The sequence below is a fragment of the Garra rufa genome, chromosome 7 (genome assembly GCF_049309525.1).
Source record: "Garra rufa chromosome 7, GarRuf1.0, whole genome shotgun sequence".
Taxonomy (NCBI): Eukaryota; Metazoa; Chordata; class Actinopteri; order Cypriniformes; family Cyprinidae; genus Garra; species Garra rufa.
The window spans coordinates 26,007,526-26,026,247 of record NC_133367.1 but is presented as its reverse complement, the minus strand read 5'-3'; the positions used below and the strand labels follow the sequence as shown (position 1 = coordinate 26,026,247).

Here is an 18,722-nt window from a genome sequence, read left to right as displayed (position 1 = left end):
ATATAAATCACAAATTGTTGTATACAAAATATAAATAAATCATTGACAAATTGTTTGATTTTAAAAAAGGAATTTGTTCATTTATTTAACATTTTGTGATATATATTTATTGCAGTGTGTGTGTGTGTGTGTGTGTGTGTGCGTTTGATATAAATGAATCCTTACATGTAGAAAAGTTACTTCAGAGGAAAATAAACTTACTTTTAGAATAATTAAAGACATTTTAACAAGTTAAACTGTAAATTTGATTTTATATTGACTTGACATTATGTACAACATATTTATTCAAGTCAAAAAAGTGGACAGCAAAGACATGTGCAAGCTTATTCGGACACACACACACAGGCTACAATCTAACACACACATCCAAGAAGTGAGGAGTCATTGGAGGCTGGTGGTCATGTGTGTGTGAGTTATCTGCTGTAAGCTGAGCTCTGACATTTATTTGTTAATGTAAGGCCTACTGGTGTTTTTCACTCATAATCGCTTAATTAGTTTCTAGCATGCAGCCACACACAGGGTCCTTATTCCAGATGTTTGGTTTGGCAGGCCTGGCTGAAGAGGCCACTGAAGCATGTGGGCAGACGCACACATGTACACACATACAGATGTATTTGACCGCACACACATGGACTCCAAAGCTGGCGCGCTAAACTGCATCAAAAGCACCTATGATGTCCAAAAATACTTCCTAACGAGAGCGTTCTGTCATTTTCAACACATTTTTTTTAATGGAAATGGCTAACGCGTGACTGTTGTGTTTTCAAACGTGCGTGTTAAATATTAGCGCAAATGTTTATGTACGTTTGCACGTGTGTGGATTTTAGGTATGCTGCGTTATGTAAAAGTGACAGCGAAATCTGGCCCATCAGTGAAATCACAGTGACCGTTTATACGTTGCGTTTCAGCTGCGCACACACACACACACACACATCCAAACATACACACATCTGTCCGTGCACACGGGGTGCCACGTAGTGCGGTTTTACATTGGGGAGCGGTATGTGTGTGCGACTGGCCTGTAGGCTGAGCGGGTGGCGGAGGGAGAAGGTTCCAGGTGGACACACATATGCTGGAAGCTTGTGTAGCTCAGACTCCTGCAGCCTCTTCGAACGCTCAGCCAACACATCAATCTCTGCCTCGGCTGATTAATTAAGACTCAGAGTGAAGGAGAGAGAGAGAGTGTGTGTGTCTTTCGAGTGCATACCTGCTAGAAGAAGTGCTGGGTAGGGGGCGCCTCATGGCCCCAGGGCTCATACTGTAGTAGGAAGAGCTGTCCAAGTCTGCCAACGAAAAGTTGGGCCCCGTCCCTGCCGCGATGGGGGCTGCCACACACAGAAAAAAAAGAGAACAAACATCAGTACCTGAGAACAAAAACGGTCTGAAGCATCACATTAAGATGCAGTTCATCTTCATTTCCAAGTCTGAGGTAAAAGTAGAGTCTGAGTTGGTTTACTCGGCCACCATTTTGGCTGTGTAACAAGCTTACTTCTTTAATTAGAAAACAGCAATAAAATCTGACAACAACTGTATTATAAACATGGCTGATTTAACTCACACAAAACCCTTAGCCCTGCTAAAAAAATGATAGAACAATTGACAGACAGAACAATAAATAGAACGATAAAATGATAGAATGATAGATAGAATGATAGACAGACAGACAAATAGAAAGAAGGATGGATAGACGGAACGAACAATAGAACAACAATAGAACGACAATACGACAGACAGACAGACAGACAGATAGATAGATAGATAGAAATAAAGAAGGATGGATAGACAGATAAAATGAACAATAGAACGACAATACGACAGACAGACAGACAGACAGACAGACAGATAGACAGATAGATAGATAGATAGATAGATAGATAGATAGATAGATAGATAGATAGATAGATAGATAGATAGATAGATAGATAGACAGATAGACAGATAGACAGATAGACAGATAGACAGATAGTAGGGGTGGGCGATATGACCTAAAATTAATATCACGGTATTTTTCATCTTTTGAACGGTGACGGTATAATATCACGGTATTACTTTTTTTGGTACATTTTGGGAGGAGTAGCCTGTCCTGTCCCTTTAGTATGTGAATAAAGTTAATATTTTTATAATATAAGTATCCTTATCAAAAAGAGACATGGGAGAATATTATGCATTCTCAACTTATTTATTTTGCAAAAAACCTAAAGATCTGACTTAACAGTGTACAACAAAACAAAAATGATTTTTTTTTTATTTAATTTCTGCAATATTTAAAACCTTTAAATAACTGGGGGAAATCAACCAATGGCAACAGTTCAGTAGACCAATTCTGTGGGGAAAAATGCGGACTTGGCAACCCTGCATCCAACACGAGCTGCTGGAGTTAATGTCATTGCACACATGAGTACCAAATTTTCGTCCGAGATTTTTGCACGTTAAAAAAAAAATACAGGTTATGTTAATCGAGTTTACACACTGCCTCTGAAACTTTCGTCCGTCATAAAAAAAAAAATCGGATCGTGTTTGATTTTCTGCATTTTCGCATCCAAAACAAGCATTTTGATAAGGATGGTGAATAAGAAGAAAACAAAACAAAACAAAAAACGCATACGAAAATCGGACTCGGTGTACAATGACCTTTAGATTTGAATGATCACGGGTCGAAAGTAAAGAGAGATGACAAAAATAGACTGGAGCATTTGCTACAGTCTTGTACCCACTGACAAATATCTGTTATAAGATGTGCTGCTCCATTTACAGAGAGTGTGCGTTATCGCAAAATCGAAAGTAAAAGTAAACAGCGCGAGCACTCATTTAAAAGCATTTTCTATACCCTGCATATTGAAAGTGCGAAAATTATATACAATATCGCCTCGCGCCCGCTCAATTTGTGATCCGCTGTGTAAATCCTTCGGCCGGCCGCCGGGAAAAGTCCCGGTCGTCCCGATTGCCACTCCGCCCCTGGTATAGGCTACAGACCATTCTTCACGATGTTTCACCAGTCGTTTAATGGCCACTCCCCTTTTACCTACCACCTGCAAAACTGATACGAATATGTTTTACTTTTTTATTTACAACAAGATATATAGTATAAGGACAGGTATTCAGACCACAACTGAACGTTTGAAGAACATTTAATGCCTTATTATTTAGAATGAGCTATTATTGATGTAAATGCAGCCTTTCGAGGCACATAATTGATTTATTACGGTATTGACGGTATTAGAAAATCCATGTCGTGGCGCAACGTCACACACCGGTGCTGACTATGACACCGGTGTACCGCCCACCCCTAATAGATAGATAGATAGATAGAAATAAAGAAGGATGGATAGACAGATGAAATGAACAATAGAACGACAATACGACAGACAGACAGACAGATAGATAGAAAGAAGGATGGATAGACAGATGAAATGAACAATAGAATGACAATACGACAGACAGACAGATAGATAGACAGATAGATAGATGACAGACAGACAGATAGATAGATAGATAGATAGATAGATAGATAGATAGATAGATAGATATAAAGAAGGATGGATAGACAGATGAGATGAACAATAGAATGACAATACGACAGATAGATAGATAGATGACAGACAGACAGACAGACAGACAGACAGACAGACAGACAGATAGATAGATAGATGATAGATAGATAGATAGATAGATAGATAGAAAGAAGGATGGATAGACAGATGAGATGAACAATAGAACGACAATACGACAGACAGACAGACAGACAGATAGATAGATAGATAGATGATAGATAGATAGATAGATAGATAGATAGATAGATAGATAGATAGATAGAAAGAAGGATGGATAGACAGATGAAATGAACAATAGAATGACAATACGACAGATAGATAGATAGATAGATGACAGACAGACAGACAGACAGACAGATAGATGATAGATAGATAGATAGATAGATAGATAGATAGATAGAAAGAAGGATGGATAGACAGATGAGATGAACAATAGAACGACAATACGACAGACAGACAGACAGACAGATAGATAGATAGATTTGTATTTAATATATTTCATCATATTAAACAAATTACCATTCTGTACAATTCTTCTTATACTTCCTGTCATTCCAATTCAACTTCTTTAATTTAAACTTTTTTTCTTAAATAAAAGAAAAATGTTAACACACATTTGCTTATCTTACTGAAACACTTGTGCATGGTTACAAAACTTTCCTCCCTGAGCGAGTCGCCTCAAGCTACAAATCCCCCCATGCCCCTTTCTGTAGGTCATCGGTGAGCAGTGCTCTATCAAACGCCTTTGTCATACAGTACATAAAGCCGTGATGCCTCTTTATATTCATGGTGACTGAGACCACTATTTTTTGATGAGGACAGCACGAATGTGTAAGAGAGCGGCCCTGGTCCTGCATACCTAATAGGCCAGGCCCAGGCGGAGAGAGAGAGATGTATGTATGGGGGGGGGGGATGTCGGGCGGACGACAGCGTGGAAGACTGTGATAGACACGGTAATGGGCTGCCTAATTAACATTGGAAGAGGACACGGCTAAAGGGGCAAGTTGGACCAAGGGAGGGAGAGAGAGCCAGTGCACTAGCCAACAGCTAAAAGTTGGACACGTAGGAAGTGAGAAAGGAAGTGCTATAATTTCTGAGTCATCTCTTTATGTTAACTTTTTTTTGGAGGGGGGGTGGGCGGTTCTTCGCTCTAATAGAAGTGGCAGCATGGGTTATTTACGATGAGCAGTAAAGCCGGCTGCATTTGCATGGCTAATAGTAGGATGTGAAGTAATTTGTGTGAGAGCTAACCTGGGCACCGGGCTGCAGTAACTCAGCCGGCCCTCGACGCGCACACACATACACACAAATGCGCCCTCGCGCCGAGAGCGGCCGGCCCTGCTGCTGCAGTTTGGGTAGAAAAATGACCACACTGCAGTCTGTCTGACTGGAATGGAAATCAATCATAAAGGTAATCCGCAGTCTCTACCTCTTAAAGGCTTTATCAAGTGCTTTCGCTTGGAGGATTCCAAATGAAGCCTGTGGCTATCAGGCCGGCATTGATCTCTCTCTCTCTTCTCTCCTTCCCCTTCTGTTCTCTCTCTCTGATCTTTACTGCTTTACCTTTCAAGTTGCTGGGCGCAAAGTACATTAGCAAAATGTTTCAATCTATTCTATTTACTTAGTGCAGAGGAATGGCAGTGCAGCGAGTAGGTTTACTTAGCTGTGCATGGAAGACAAAAAATTGTCCACTGATATATCTTTCATCCATACTATTTCAACTTGTAGACCAGGCAAACAGGTCTGAAGGCCAGAAAGTTAGAGGAAGTTTGCTGACAGACAGCAAAGTGACCGAGTCTCCTGGACGTGGTGAAGGTTTTTAGGTGTAGTCTCTTGTCTCAAGGGTTGACAATCCCTTTTAACATACACACACACAGACATACTCCTCCCCTCCCACCCAAACACTGGCCGCTAAAGCATCTACAAAAGCTGGGGAGGCTATTCATTTGAAAAGAGCAGGGGGAGGAGGAAGAGAAAGAGAGAGGAGAAAAAATCGGCTTTTGTTCAGGCTGGATTTTCAAATTGAAGCATTTGACAACAAAGGCAGCAGCAATCAACTTCAAAACCCTGGACGTCTGTTCACCCCGTCTTCCCCCCCGCCTTACTCCTCATCGCTTTATTGAGCGAGAGGACCATGGCGTGATGGGAACTCATCTAAGGCCGATCTGAAGTTGGTGAGCTTTGACAGGTCTTCGTTGGGGTTTTCTGCTGGATCAGCTCCTGTGTGGATATAGACCTACAGCATAGGTCCAGAGTTCTCAGTCTGGAGAAGACGGTTCGCATGGGGCTAGACCTTAGGGCCTTCACCGTGTAGTTTCCCATCAAACCAAATGAGGAGAGAAGGCAGAAGGAACCTCACTGGTGAAGTCCACAGGTCGGTGTCCAGTTGAGGAAGGTCAAGAAATAGAAGAGAATGTAGTCCTGGACTCAGCATATTACTACTCTTGGTAAAAAAAAACAAAAAAAAAAACACTGAAGAACAGCTGATAATCAGCAGGTTGCTGGCTTGACTTGAACGGATAGTTTACCCAATAATCACAATTCTGTCATCATATCCTCACCTTCGAGTCATTCCAAACCTGTACCTGGACGAAAAAGGGAGACACTTCTTCGGCATATCTTTTTTTGGTGTTCTACACTAAGGATTAAAGGCGTACAGGTTTGGAATGACATGGGGGTGAGGAAATTTTGACAAAATCAACATAGTGGTTCTTATTATAGTGAAAAGTAGGGCATTTTGCGTCAAGCTAGTGTTGATAAGACTCAAGCCCCATGTGTGCATTTCACTGCAGATGGCACTGCCCACTGGCAGGCTTTGGCCCAGTGTTGGCACAGTGCTGACAAGACTGGTGGGCGTATCCCCACCGGTGCTGCTCGGCAGTGTCTCTGCCACAGCGGCCTCCTCTCCTACTCCATAATTCATCCGCTCCCCCTGTTCGGTCATATGGCTAAAGGGTGCGTGCCAGCGCCCAGCCTTCACCCAGGGATTTCCAGGTGTCCCTGCCCCTGGATCACGGTGCCGTGCTGCTTGCCAACATTTCTGCAAGGCTCTTGCAGGCGGACTAATAACAATAACCTCATCCTAATCCTGTATCCTCTCCTGTCTCTTCTGTAGCCCTCGCAATCTCCTCTGGAGAGGCTCTGAGTGGGCGGCAGCAACAGTAAAACTGGCTCGCGTACAAGTCCTCTTGCTCACCTGAGCTTGACGGCGTGCCAAGCTGTGGCGTGACGGTGTCCGACTTCAGCTGTGAGGAAAAAAACAAACTCTAGGTGATAGTGGCTCTTCCTGGGAACATTTAAGAATGCTGGAAGACTCGAGAAGGTAGAAGGGAATAGCTGATGAAGGAGGAGCAGGGGGAGGGAGGAGGATATGGAAAGGCGGACCCAATCTCCGAAATTACCCCAGCTTGGTATCGACTGGCCAATTATGTGGAGTTCCATTTACAAAAACGTAGCTGTAGCGGCTAACTTTATGGAGACTTTCATTTCGCTCTCCCCCACCACCGACAGCCCCTCCTTCTCTCTCTCGTTCTCTTCCTCTCCTTTTTTGTGTGGTGCTTTAATAGGATATTGATCGACAGAAGCAGATTCGATTGGGCTGCCACTGAATTGTGTAATGGGTGCACAAAGCCAAGGTCATAGTGTATAGTCAGGGAAGAGCTAAGGCAGCCCGTTGTCCATTCAATATCACGACCTTTCATCTTCCGAACGGGCACGAGCCTGCACTCAACCTCTTCCCCGTTCGCCTAAATAAATCTGCCAGACGCTCCCGCACAGAAGCCCCGTCAGAACTCCTCTGGGCAATTCATACGCCACTTCAGTACACCAGATTACCCTCTTCTACCCATCTTCCAATCTGGTGCACTTACCCTCTTCACTTCAATCAACAGCATGATCTCAGTGCCTTCCACAAGAAGCTACCAAAGTCATGAGTGTGCATGCATACAGCACTTTAATTCACAGTCACTCCATAGGGAGCAATCCTGTTAGAGGACTTATGCTAACTGTGGGCTTTGCTGACTGCTGAACTTCTTAGATGGTATTGCCCATTAAGGAAGGAAAGCGGTTGACGTAGGAGGGCCAGACTCTGTCAACTCTCCCGCCGCTCCGTAGCGAGTGGAAGATGAGGTGAAGGAGTTTTTAAGATGCACCACTGAGGTGATTAGTGGACAATTGTTGTGTATTGCTGCAAAATTTAGAATTGAAGAACTGGCTGAGTGTGAATTAGAACATTCAAAGTTTGTGTTGACAACTTTTGCACAAAGGTTAGACTTTAAATGGTACTAAAATCCTCTTCCTGTTCAACTTTCAAGAGTAATATGCTCTTTAGACATCGGCAACCCTGTGCCGACTAACAGCCACTGGACTGTGAGAGGAGAGAAGAATGAAGAGGATGATGGGAAAAACAGAGCAGAACCCTTTGATTTGAATTGAACATCCAGCATATGCCACCCAGCATTTGCTTTTCTTCTCAGTGTGTCACAGATGTTAGGATAAAAGCAGATCTCTCCGCAGAGCTGGATCAATTATGCATATTCCTTAATCTTGTTACCATCATACGCCAGGAGTTCTGATGCAGCACAGTACTGGCTGAGTTTTAATATCTCTGTCTTCCTCTCTCTCCTGATACCTTTCATCATTTTCCGCATCCATCACATCCTTTTGCACCATGCAAGCTGGACTCACGTTGACCCTTACATTTCCTTCCGCCTGTCTGCTGTCACGTCGCCAGAATGTGGTGGCACCCAAATGTTTGTTCTCTCCAGACGCTGTCTTTGCATTGGCAGGCACTTTGAGGGTTTTTGAAGGCAGACTGCGAGGTGAGACCACGGTGGGCTCTCTGCCCGGGCCCCATGACACCCTCTTCTCCTCTCCTTCGCCCGGGATTAGGTCACGAAAGCGTGTGATCAATGCACCTTTGATCAGAAGGCTCCAGCGAGTGCTGACAGGCGCTTTGGATCGGCTATTGTTAGCGGGTATCGACAGGCACGTATGGATCGCGCTGCGCTCTGTCACTCTCCACCGTGAACGTCTGCAATTTTTAAAGGTCACGTTTTTTACTCCCGTCCCATCCTCCCTTCTTGCTCCCCGGCTCCTAGGGGAAAGTCTACTTTTCTTTTTCTGCATTCTGCTTAATCGCTCTATCAATCTCAAGTTGTAAAAATACTCACCTTCTCGCTATGTTCACTTTATTGATAAATTTAAGCACCAAACATTTAACATCAGAAAAGCCGCATCCAAAAGCTGTAAAAGTACAGCTTATTTACGGAAACCAGCTTATAAAAGAAACACTGTCTATAAAAGACTGCACAAAAAACTTAGTTTGTACTTTAGAGAGTCCAAGTACTGTTGAACTGCACTGCACTGAAGCACTTTCAGCTGACTGCTGCATTTCGCTGGTGTTTCGATTTCTAATGAGTGGAGGGATAGTGGATTCAGCCCATTGTTCTGAAAACTGCGCTGAGAAACCAGAGAAGCTTTCCTCCAGCACACTGGTTAATCACTAGCCTCATCCTACCTTTGGGCTGAATTTAAGGTGCTTGAACAAGGGTTCTTCAGACATTGTGGTTTTATTCTGCTGCTGGGCTTCATATACTAGTATGTAACAGGTCTAAGAGAACATTACACAACACATCTAATAAACTTACCTAACCTGACATGTTTTTAGGTTCATTATGAAAGCTCAATTGATTTTATCAGGAGTTTTAAGATATTTTTAACTGTAACTCTGTAGAGATCTTACTCTGTGAGACTCGCACGAGCTCAGAGACGGTGAAGACACCTGATGTGACGAAACTGTCCTGGAAGCCAAGGTGCCCTAGAAGACAAAAAGACAGAGAAGAAACACTGTTATCAGAATGAACATGACAAAATACAGAGCAAAGACAGCATTTATGTCAACAGCACACTCACACGCACACACAGTCCCGGTGGGGAATGGAATAGGGAGTGTTTAGAGTGACACTGAGGGTAGAGCACATCTGGATTTGGTCCCATGAGTGTCTGCAGTACAGTGGGGCAGAGGCTCTTTGCGGTGTGGTGTGACGCACACACATAAACAAGGAGCTGCACAGGAAGCCCAAAAAGCATGATTATATATGATATGTGGTGGAATCTCAATCTAACACATTCTTTGCGAGGCAGGCAGAAATCGGTTGCCTCTTTCAGCAGACAGACCACAATTACTGTGTTCATTGTGCTGACTACGGCTGACCCAGGACCTGCCACACATCCTGCGGGCTGCTGCTCTGCTGGAGGAGCCCATATCAGCCTCAGATTTGACCACAGACAACCAGACGACCCTAAACTTACTACCATTGAACACCACAGAATCAAAACATGCAGTCAGCGTGGACTGCATATCCTATAAAGACCTGCTCTTAGATACTTTGTGAAATTCTGCTGATATGGCAAGATTTATCATCAGAAGTTAGGCATTAGCTTATGATACAGTTCATAGAGTATACGCTAGATTAGAAATGATCAAACTCAACTCAATACCTACATTATGCAAATAAATGCAAAACATAAGAATCCTAAAAGTTTTATATACAATCGGCATCGCAATGCTCGCCCAGGTTCTTTCTCCTGAGAAAAAAAAATATATGTATAGAGGGGGGTGACAAGACGAATCTCAAGAAGAAGTGATGTAGCTATTAAACGACTTCCTGAGCTGCTCGGTGGCTGGCGAGCTATAAAACCAACAATAGAAATGAGTTTAGTCTTGACTGGCTAGATGAGGAGACGTATAGCATGTGGACGGGTGGAATAATAAATAATAAAAACAGAGTGAGAGAGAAGCGAAGGAGAGAGAGAGGGACAGAGGGAGGGGTAATATCTACGGCTCATTGCAAGAGAAAGTGCTGACATGAGCTAAAAGACTGCAGACCCGGAGAGCATTCCTGCACAGATGCCCCTGAGATTGAGAAGAAGTGAGATAGAGTTTGTTCGGGGAGGTATCGAGAGGAGGGGAGACGTATGTTAGAGGGCATGTGGCAGGAAGTCAAGGTAGATTACAAAACGACAAAGCGACGAGGACAGTGGGCTACAGGGTCGAGAGCGAGAGAGGCAAAAAGTCAAAGTTTCCACACAGCTGTACATACTGTGAAACAACAATAATACCAAGCAGAAGTGAGGCCCACCATTACTTGGAAAATAGAGGGATGACGCAATGGAGCTGAGGAGGGAGAAAGCGGGTGAGCGAGCGAAGGAGCCTTCGTCACTAGAATTCCAGTATAGGGAGCATATGCACCCTGAGTTCACCGAGGGCATTTCCATGAGTGCCTCATATAGGGAGGCAGGGGCGAGGGAAGGGGCAGGGCTTCTATATCTCAACACGGATAATCACTCCCAGCTGTGTCCACTGTAGCGCCGCACACACACATGTAGGGAGGGGCCAGGGTTCGCCTTTCACAACAGCACCGAGACCTCAACAAGCCTCCAGCGCAGCAACAAGAGCGCCGTGTGGAACTATGCTGGGCCTCGGGACAAGCAAACCTATACTGTATCTGGGTGGTTAAAAACAACTTTTTCATGCAACATCAAAACTTTAAGTGGATATTGTGTATATTTTAGGTGATTTGGTCATTAGCCACATTTTAAAGAACTTCTTGCTTCTTTAAATGAGTAAAAAAGAATATACAAAGAGATAAAAAAGGGGCGGGTCTTGTTTTGTAATCAATTTTAATCAATTGTGTGTTACGTACCAGAACGGAGCCACACGCCGTGAATAAGAGTTAGCAAAAACAGTGGCTAAATTGCCATTTTTGTAAATTGCCATTGGCCTTGGTGATGTCATCAGAGACGGAAAGTCGTTTAAGAGGCTGAGCAAGCTACTTAATTCTGATTAAGAATTACAAAGAGTGTTTTTGTTTTTCTTAAAATAACATGCAATGGTCAGCGCCAATAGCCTTGTGGGCTACAGGTGTCTATACTGTCCAATCGTAATAAAGGCAAAAACGTGAAATAATAAATCTAAAAATGAGAATAACATTCAATAATCAGGAATGTGTATTAAGAAATCAGGAATGAGAAAAACATAATATTCAATGAGAAAAAACGGGCAGTGCATGATTTTATCCAACGAGAATTGATTAGATAGTGAAAAGTTTGTGGTACATATCTGAATGGAGCCAGATATGAATGCAAGTGAGCTAAAACAGTAGCTCCATTGCTATTTTTTTTACATTAGTTATTTCAGTTATTTCATTTTTGTTAAGAATTATAAGTGTTTTTTACTCAGATTAACACTGATCAGGAATCAGTATTAAGAAATTTTAAAGAATATTTAAAGAAGATAAAGGGTGGGGCTTGATTTTATTGGTCAGGAAGTGATTGAATAAAACATAATATACAAAGAGATAAAAAATGGGTGGGTCTTGTTTTCAATTGATTAGTAAATGATTGGATTGTGAAAAACTGTGTTAGGTAACAGAACAGAGCTATCAGAGACGTAAAGTTGTTTAAGAGGCGGAGCAAGTTACTTCATTCTGATTAAGAATTACGAAACGTGTTTTTATTCTCAGAATAACATGCACTGATAAGTGTGAATGTGTATTAAGAAATCATGATTAAAGCATGATATCCAATGAGAAAAAATGGGTGGTGCTTGATTTTATCTGTCAAAATTGACTGAACACATATCAGAATGGAGCCAGATATGAATGCGAGTTAGCTAAAACAGCATGATGAAGAGTGTTTTATACTCGGATTAACACTGACCAGGAATCAGTATGAAAAAATCAGGAATGAGTAAAAAATATATTCAGTGTTAAAAGGATAGGGCTTGATTTTATTAGTCAGAAAGTGTTTAAGTAAAAAAAGAACATATTTAGAGATTAAAAAGGGTGGGTCTTGTTTTTAATCGATTAGTAAATGACTGGATTGTGAAAATAGTGTGTTCAAAACAGAATGGTGCCATGCAATGTGAATGAGAGTTAGCAAAAATAACTAAATTGCTATTTTTGTAAATTGCCATCGGCCTTGGTGATGTCATCAGAGACGGAAAACCGTTTAAGAGGCGGAGCAAATTACTTAATTCTGACTTTTTTCTCTCAGATTAACATGCGCTGATCAGAAATGTGTATTATAAAACCAGGAATGAGTAATACATGATATCCAATGAGAAAAAAGGGGGTGGGGCTTGATTTTATTAATTGAGAATTGATTAGTGAAAAGTGTGCATTACGTATCAGAATCACACCAGACGTGAAATTTATCTAAAACTGGCTGAATTGCTATTTGTTTATATTATCTAATATAAAGCATGGCCTTGGTGATGTCATCGGAGACGGAAAGTCGTTTAAGAGGCGGAGCAAATTACTTAATTCTGACTTTTTTCTCTCAGATTAACATGCGCTGATCAGAAATGTGTATTATAAAACCAGGAATGAGTAATACATGATATCCAATGAGAAAAAAGGGGGTGGGGCTTGATTTTATTAATTGAGAATTGATTAGTGAAAAGTGTGCATTACGTATCAGAATCACACCAGACGTGAAATTTAGCTAAAACTGACTGAATTGCTATTTGTTTATATTATCTAATATAAAGCATGGCCTTGGTGATGTCATCAGAGACGGAAAGTTGTTTAAGAGGCGGAGAAGTTTATTTCAATTCGTTTACAAATTATGAAGATTGTTTTTTTTCTCAGATTAACATTAGATTAACAATGATCAGGAATCTGTATTACAAAATCAGGAATGAGTAAAAAAATATACAATGAGAAAAGGGGTGGAGCTCGATTTTACTACTCTAGAGGTGATTGGAGAGAACAATAATTTGCTAAAACGATCTGTTGTATCTAATACAACACGGCCTCGGTGATGTCATCAGAGACTAAAAGTCGTTTAAGAGGCAGAGCAAGTTGATGATTGGATAGCGACAATGAGAGTGATGTGAGTAAAAAGAGTCAAATTTGATTTTTATCGTCTGTCATATGTCTTTTTATCGGCATACGGTCTCTCAGTTGTTCATTTTATCATCAACAACATGAATAACAAGAAAAATCTCTTTTCAGATAGTCCTAGATGAAGTATCCACTGCTTGACATTTTACAGCTAACCATAAACAAGCCTCAAAAGAGGCAGTAAACAACTGTTTAGCCGTTTTTACTAGCTTCTTATCAAATGTCTCTCACATTCTTTTCCATTTTCTTGCGCTCTCCGTTATGGATTTCTCACCTCCCCACTCTCTCTCTCCTGGGCTTGTAAAGGAGAGGATATCCTCTGGCCTTATCTAATAGTCTGCGGATTGTGCAACGGCTGCCCCGTCCCAGAAAGACAGCAGCCCGCTTTGTGAAAGTGCACGTAGTATGGAGCAGAAGGGTCAAGGTTTACCAGCAAAAATAAACCATGGAAAAAAAAAAAAGAAAGAAAAAAAGTTGGTCGTGTTTTCCTGCATCGGGGCCGGAGAAATAGAGGTGGTGACAGGGAAAAGGTGGAAGTGTGTGATAGCCTCAGGCTACGTCTGACAGTATTTAACAGGCAGTGAAAGGAGTCAGTGGTCTTTAAAGGGATAGCTCACTCTAAATAAAAACTCTGTCATCTTTTACTCACCTTCATGTCATTTCAAACCCGTATGACTAAACTTAATCAAAAACTGCTGATCTGAGACCAGTTTTGTAAATTAAAAATGATAAAACAAGGCCAGGGTTCTCAGACTGGATTGAGACTGGCCTGTACTGCTTCGGATCAACTGGAAATAATCTGAAGATCACGGCCGACAGATACAGATACCAGATGGAGCGAGTTTGTACGGGAGAGAAAATATGAAAAAAAAAAAGACATTAGCGGAGTGATTATGTGCAGTCTATATCGGCACAACTCAGGGGTGATCTTCAGTTCACGACGAGAGAGAGAGATGAAAAGATAATATCAGCTACATGCAGGATGAGAGAGATGAACACGCTCATCTGTCTGTATCCTCTAATCTGAGTAAACAGGGCGATGTTGGTGTCACACACAAGGGCGTGGAAATAATAGCTCAAGCTTCGCGGCGCACATCTGCGATAATCTTTAAGTTGGGAGGAAAATATGCCTTATAATCCAGTGTTGAGGGACGCACACGTAACAGAGCTCCAGGGGGGTTGTGGGAGGATAAAACGGGACTTTTTGACATCATTCTCTGTTTAAACTCAAGCAAACAGGCGACTGTTTTCATTCAATCATCGTGTTTATGTTTTCTCAAACTGTAAATCAGTCCACACAGACTGTTTCATTGTCCGCTAATAATTTGTAAACACACACAAAATCAGCGGAATTGCTGCTCTGTGTTTGTTTTAAAAGAGCCCGTTTAGAACAATTCTCCGTCTGCGCTGGAATGACGCCATTTTTCGCACAAGTTTACGCGGACGCAATCCTCTCAAGAGTAATCACCCAACTCTGGCTTATGCTAACACACTCACGCTAATCTTCATAGAGGAGAAAGCGAGTCTTGGAGTTTCGCTGACGTGAAAAATTTGAAAACTAGTTCTTACTATAGCTCACCTAGCTGTAGTGTAGGCCAGATTCAAACCTGCATTTCCCACACACTCTTAAACATAAATGTTCCAAAAGCAATTGTTCGCAGTGATACCATAGTAGAACCATTTTTGGTTCCCCAAAGAACCTTTTAGCGAACAGTTCTTAACAATTTAATAATTGGAGACCCTTTTGTGCAATGGAAAGGTTCGACACTTACAAATAAAGGTTCCAAAAGGTTTTTTTTTTACAGCTCCCCAAAGAACTTCCAGTGAAAGGTTCTTGAAAGCATTGTGAAGAAAAAAAAGGTTTCCAAATGGGATTTTTCACAGCCATAGAAGAATTTTTGGTTCCCAAAAGAACCTTTCAGCAAACAGTTCTTAAAAGAACCACTTTTCTACTAGTTTCAATTTTTTTAAATATTCTTTCCATTATTTAGAATGTTTTGTGCAACAAAAAGTTTCTACACTGTTAAAAACAGAGGTTCCGCAGTGATCCCATAAAAGAACGATTTTTGGTTCCTTTCAGCAAGCAGTTCTTAAAAGAACAATTTTGTCTCAGTGTAAAGAACCTTTACTAGTTCTACACTTTTACACTCTTAAAAATAAAGGTTCCAAAAGGGTTTTTAACAGTTCTCCAAAGAAGTTTCAGTGAACAGTTCTTCAAGCCATTGTGAAGAACATGTGAGTGAAGAACATTTTCATATTTTAATGTGAAAGTCAAAGGTTCTTCATGGAACCATCAACTTTTGTGCAATGGAAAGGTTCGGCACTTTTAAAAATAAAGGTTCCAAAAGGGTTTTTAACAGTTCTCCAAAGAACTGTCAGTGAATAGTTCTTCAAACCATTGTGAAGAACATGTGAGTGAAGAACATTTTTATAATCTAAAGAACCCTTTTCCCCGATTGAAGAACCTTTTGTGCACTGGAAAGTTTCCTTAAAAGTCAAAGGTTCTTCATTGAACCATCAATTCCAATAAAGAATCTTGCTTTTTAAGAGTGTACTGATGCAACAGAAGAACCATTATGGGTTGTTCAAAGAACCTTTCTACGAACGGTTCATAAAAGAACTATTTTCTCTTACTTTCAAGAATATTTTAATAATCTTTCCACTGTTTAGAATGTTTTGTGCAACAGAAAGGTTCATTCTTAAAAACAGAGGTTCCAAATGGGTTTTTGTCGCAGTGATGCCATAGAAGAACAATTTTTGGTTCCTTGGATAACCTTTCAGCAAACAGTTCTTAAAAGAAGCTTTTTGTCTCAATGTGAAGAACAATTTAACAATTTTTCCACTTTAAAGAAAGTTTTGTGCAATGGAAAGGTTCGACACTCTTAAAAATAAAGGTTCCAAAAAGGGTTTTCACAGTTCTCCAAAGAACTTTTAGTGAACAGTTCTTAAAGCCATTGTGAAGAACATGTGAGTAAAGAACATTTTTATAATCTAAAGAACCTGTTTTCCCCAATTAAGAACCTTTTTGTGCAATAGAAAGGTTCTATGAATATTAAAGGTTCTTCTATCAATTCCAATAAAGAATCTTTGTTTTTAAGAGTGTACCAACGAAACAGAAGAATCATTTTGGGTTTCTCAATCTCCCTGTCCTTTGAACAGTTCTCAAAAGAACCATTTTCCCCTAGTTTCGAGAAATTTTATATATTTTTTTTCCACTATTTAGAACATTTTGAACCATCAATTCTAACACAGAATCTTGCTTTTTAAGAGTGTACTGATGCAACAGAAGAACCATTTTGGGTTGTTCAAAAAACCTTTCTGTGAACAGTTCTTAAAAGAACCGTTTTAAAGAGTTAGTTCACCCAATTCATGTCGTTTCAAACCTGTGAGACCTTTGTTCATCTTCAGAATGCAAATTAAGATATTTCTGATGAAATTCGAGAGCTTTCTGACCCTGCATAGACAGCAACACAACTGACACGTTCAAGGCCCAGAAAGGTAGTAAGGACATCATTAGAAGAAATTGTTGAATATAGTTGTCTTTTTTTTTCTTTGCACACAAAAAGTAATCTTGTAGCTTTATAACACCACGGTTGAACCATTGACTCTTTTATCAATGTCCTTACTACCTTTCTGGGCCTTCTACCATCTACGCAGGGTCAGAAAGCTCTCGGATTTCATCAAAAATTATTTTCATTCGTGTTCTGAAGATGAACAAAGGTCTGATGGGTTTAGAAACAAAATGAGTATGCGCAATTAATGACAGAATTTTCATTTTTGGGTGATAATAATCTAAAGAATAATCTAATCCCTTTTCTCCAGTAAAGAACCATGGAACAATTCTTCATGGAACCATTTATATTCTTTATTTTTAAGAATGCATACGCTCCAATGTCCTCAGGAGCGAATATGCTAACATTAGGCCATGGCCCCAACCTGGATAACGTTCAGTATTTGTACATGCATATTTCGTGAGTTGAAACACTCACCATTTTCTGGCTGGTCCTTGATGTCGCCTTCACTGGGCTGGTTCGGACTGTCAGACTGCCCCGTTTCTGTAGAGACACAAACAAAGAGACAGAAATTGAGACTTTTGTTTCATGACCACAATGAAATCATGCACTTGACAGCCTTTCGAAAACTGTTTCTGCAGTCTAAAGACTCAAGATAGAAAACGTCTAGTCCAGAGTACCAAGGAATCACTGTGCTGACCGTGCAGTCTGGCTGCCAACCACACCCTGGCCGTGCAGGTGAAACCCTACGCCGATGTGTGTACACAGGAGGCCACCGTGTTGCCGGTTCAATAGAGCTGACTGCTGCCACGGTATAGGCCGACAGACAACTGCAAGCATTGTAAAAATACTCCCTGTCTTTCTAGGTGTTAAACGACTGCGGATGTGAGTTGACATGTTAATAAATGTGGTTTATTAAATATAAATAAGAACAATGAGGTAAATTGCATTTTATAATATATATTAAGATATAGGACTACAATAAAATATAAATAAAATGAAAGTGATTTGTACATACTGTACATTTCAGACTGTATTTATTAGCATTCAGACGCAAAAGGGAAGTTATCAGAATAGAAGGTCTGACTGTACTCTAGCCAATGTCCTTTTGGCACGCGGCTCGGTAGGTCAGACCGACAGTGGGGTCTGGGCTGTGAATTCACACTGAGTGTGCTATTTGCAGCCGAGGCACTTATGGAAATAAGTCTAGAGAGAGAGAGAGAAAGCCTTCAGACCCGGGTGTACTGCATAAAAAAGGCCCTATAAATTTGATGGGCTCCGATTTCTCCCAAGAAGTGCTCTTTAACGGTGCCATTAGCTGCGATAGCAATGATTCGTGCCGTGACGTTAAGGGAACTTTCGCAAAGATTCACCCGGGTCCCTTTAACTCTTCTACGACAGCCAAAAATGGGAAAGAAACACCCTTTAAGATGATTTAAATTCAGGGGTGAGTATTGATTTCCCGCTGGAGATAAAATAGTCATGCTGGGAGAAATATCACCTATGTCGCGCTAGCAAGCACACCAAACAAAATGGCTGGCAAATTTGGAAACGGAATCTGATTTGTGACTTTTACAATTTTGATAAAAGAAGAAAAATCTGCTTAGAAATCTGCTTTAAATTTCATGGAAATCAGGGAAGAATAATTTTTAATTAAAGAAAATGATACCAGACTTTTTCCACTTTACTTTTTGGAACAATAAACGTTAAAACGTCACTTTGGAGCGCAAATTGTAACTAATAGGCTAAAT

At 40.9% G+C, this 18,722-nt stretch overlaps 1 protein-coding gene across 1 annotated transcript in view; it reads right to left on the bottom strand.

Annotated features, from left to right (window-relative positions):
- Positions 1 to 18,722, bottom strand: part of nfia (nuclear factor I/A) — a 208,443-nt gene that overhangs the window by 180,840 nt on the left and 8,881 nt on the right. The window contains exons 3-5 of the mRNA XM_073843630.1: positions 17,449 to 17,514; positions 9,295 to 9,369; positions 1,208 to 1,325 (exon numbers count right to left, since the gene is read on the bottom strand). Of these exons, the coding sequence (XP_073699731.1) occupies positions 1,208 to 1,325; positions 9,295 to 9,369; positions 17,449 to 17,514 (259 nt within the window). The remainder of the gene's footprint in view (positions 1 to 1,207; positions 1,326 to 9,294; positions 9,370 to 17,448; positions 17,515 to 18,722) is intronic.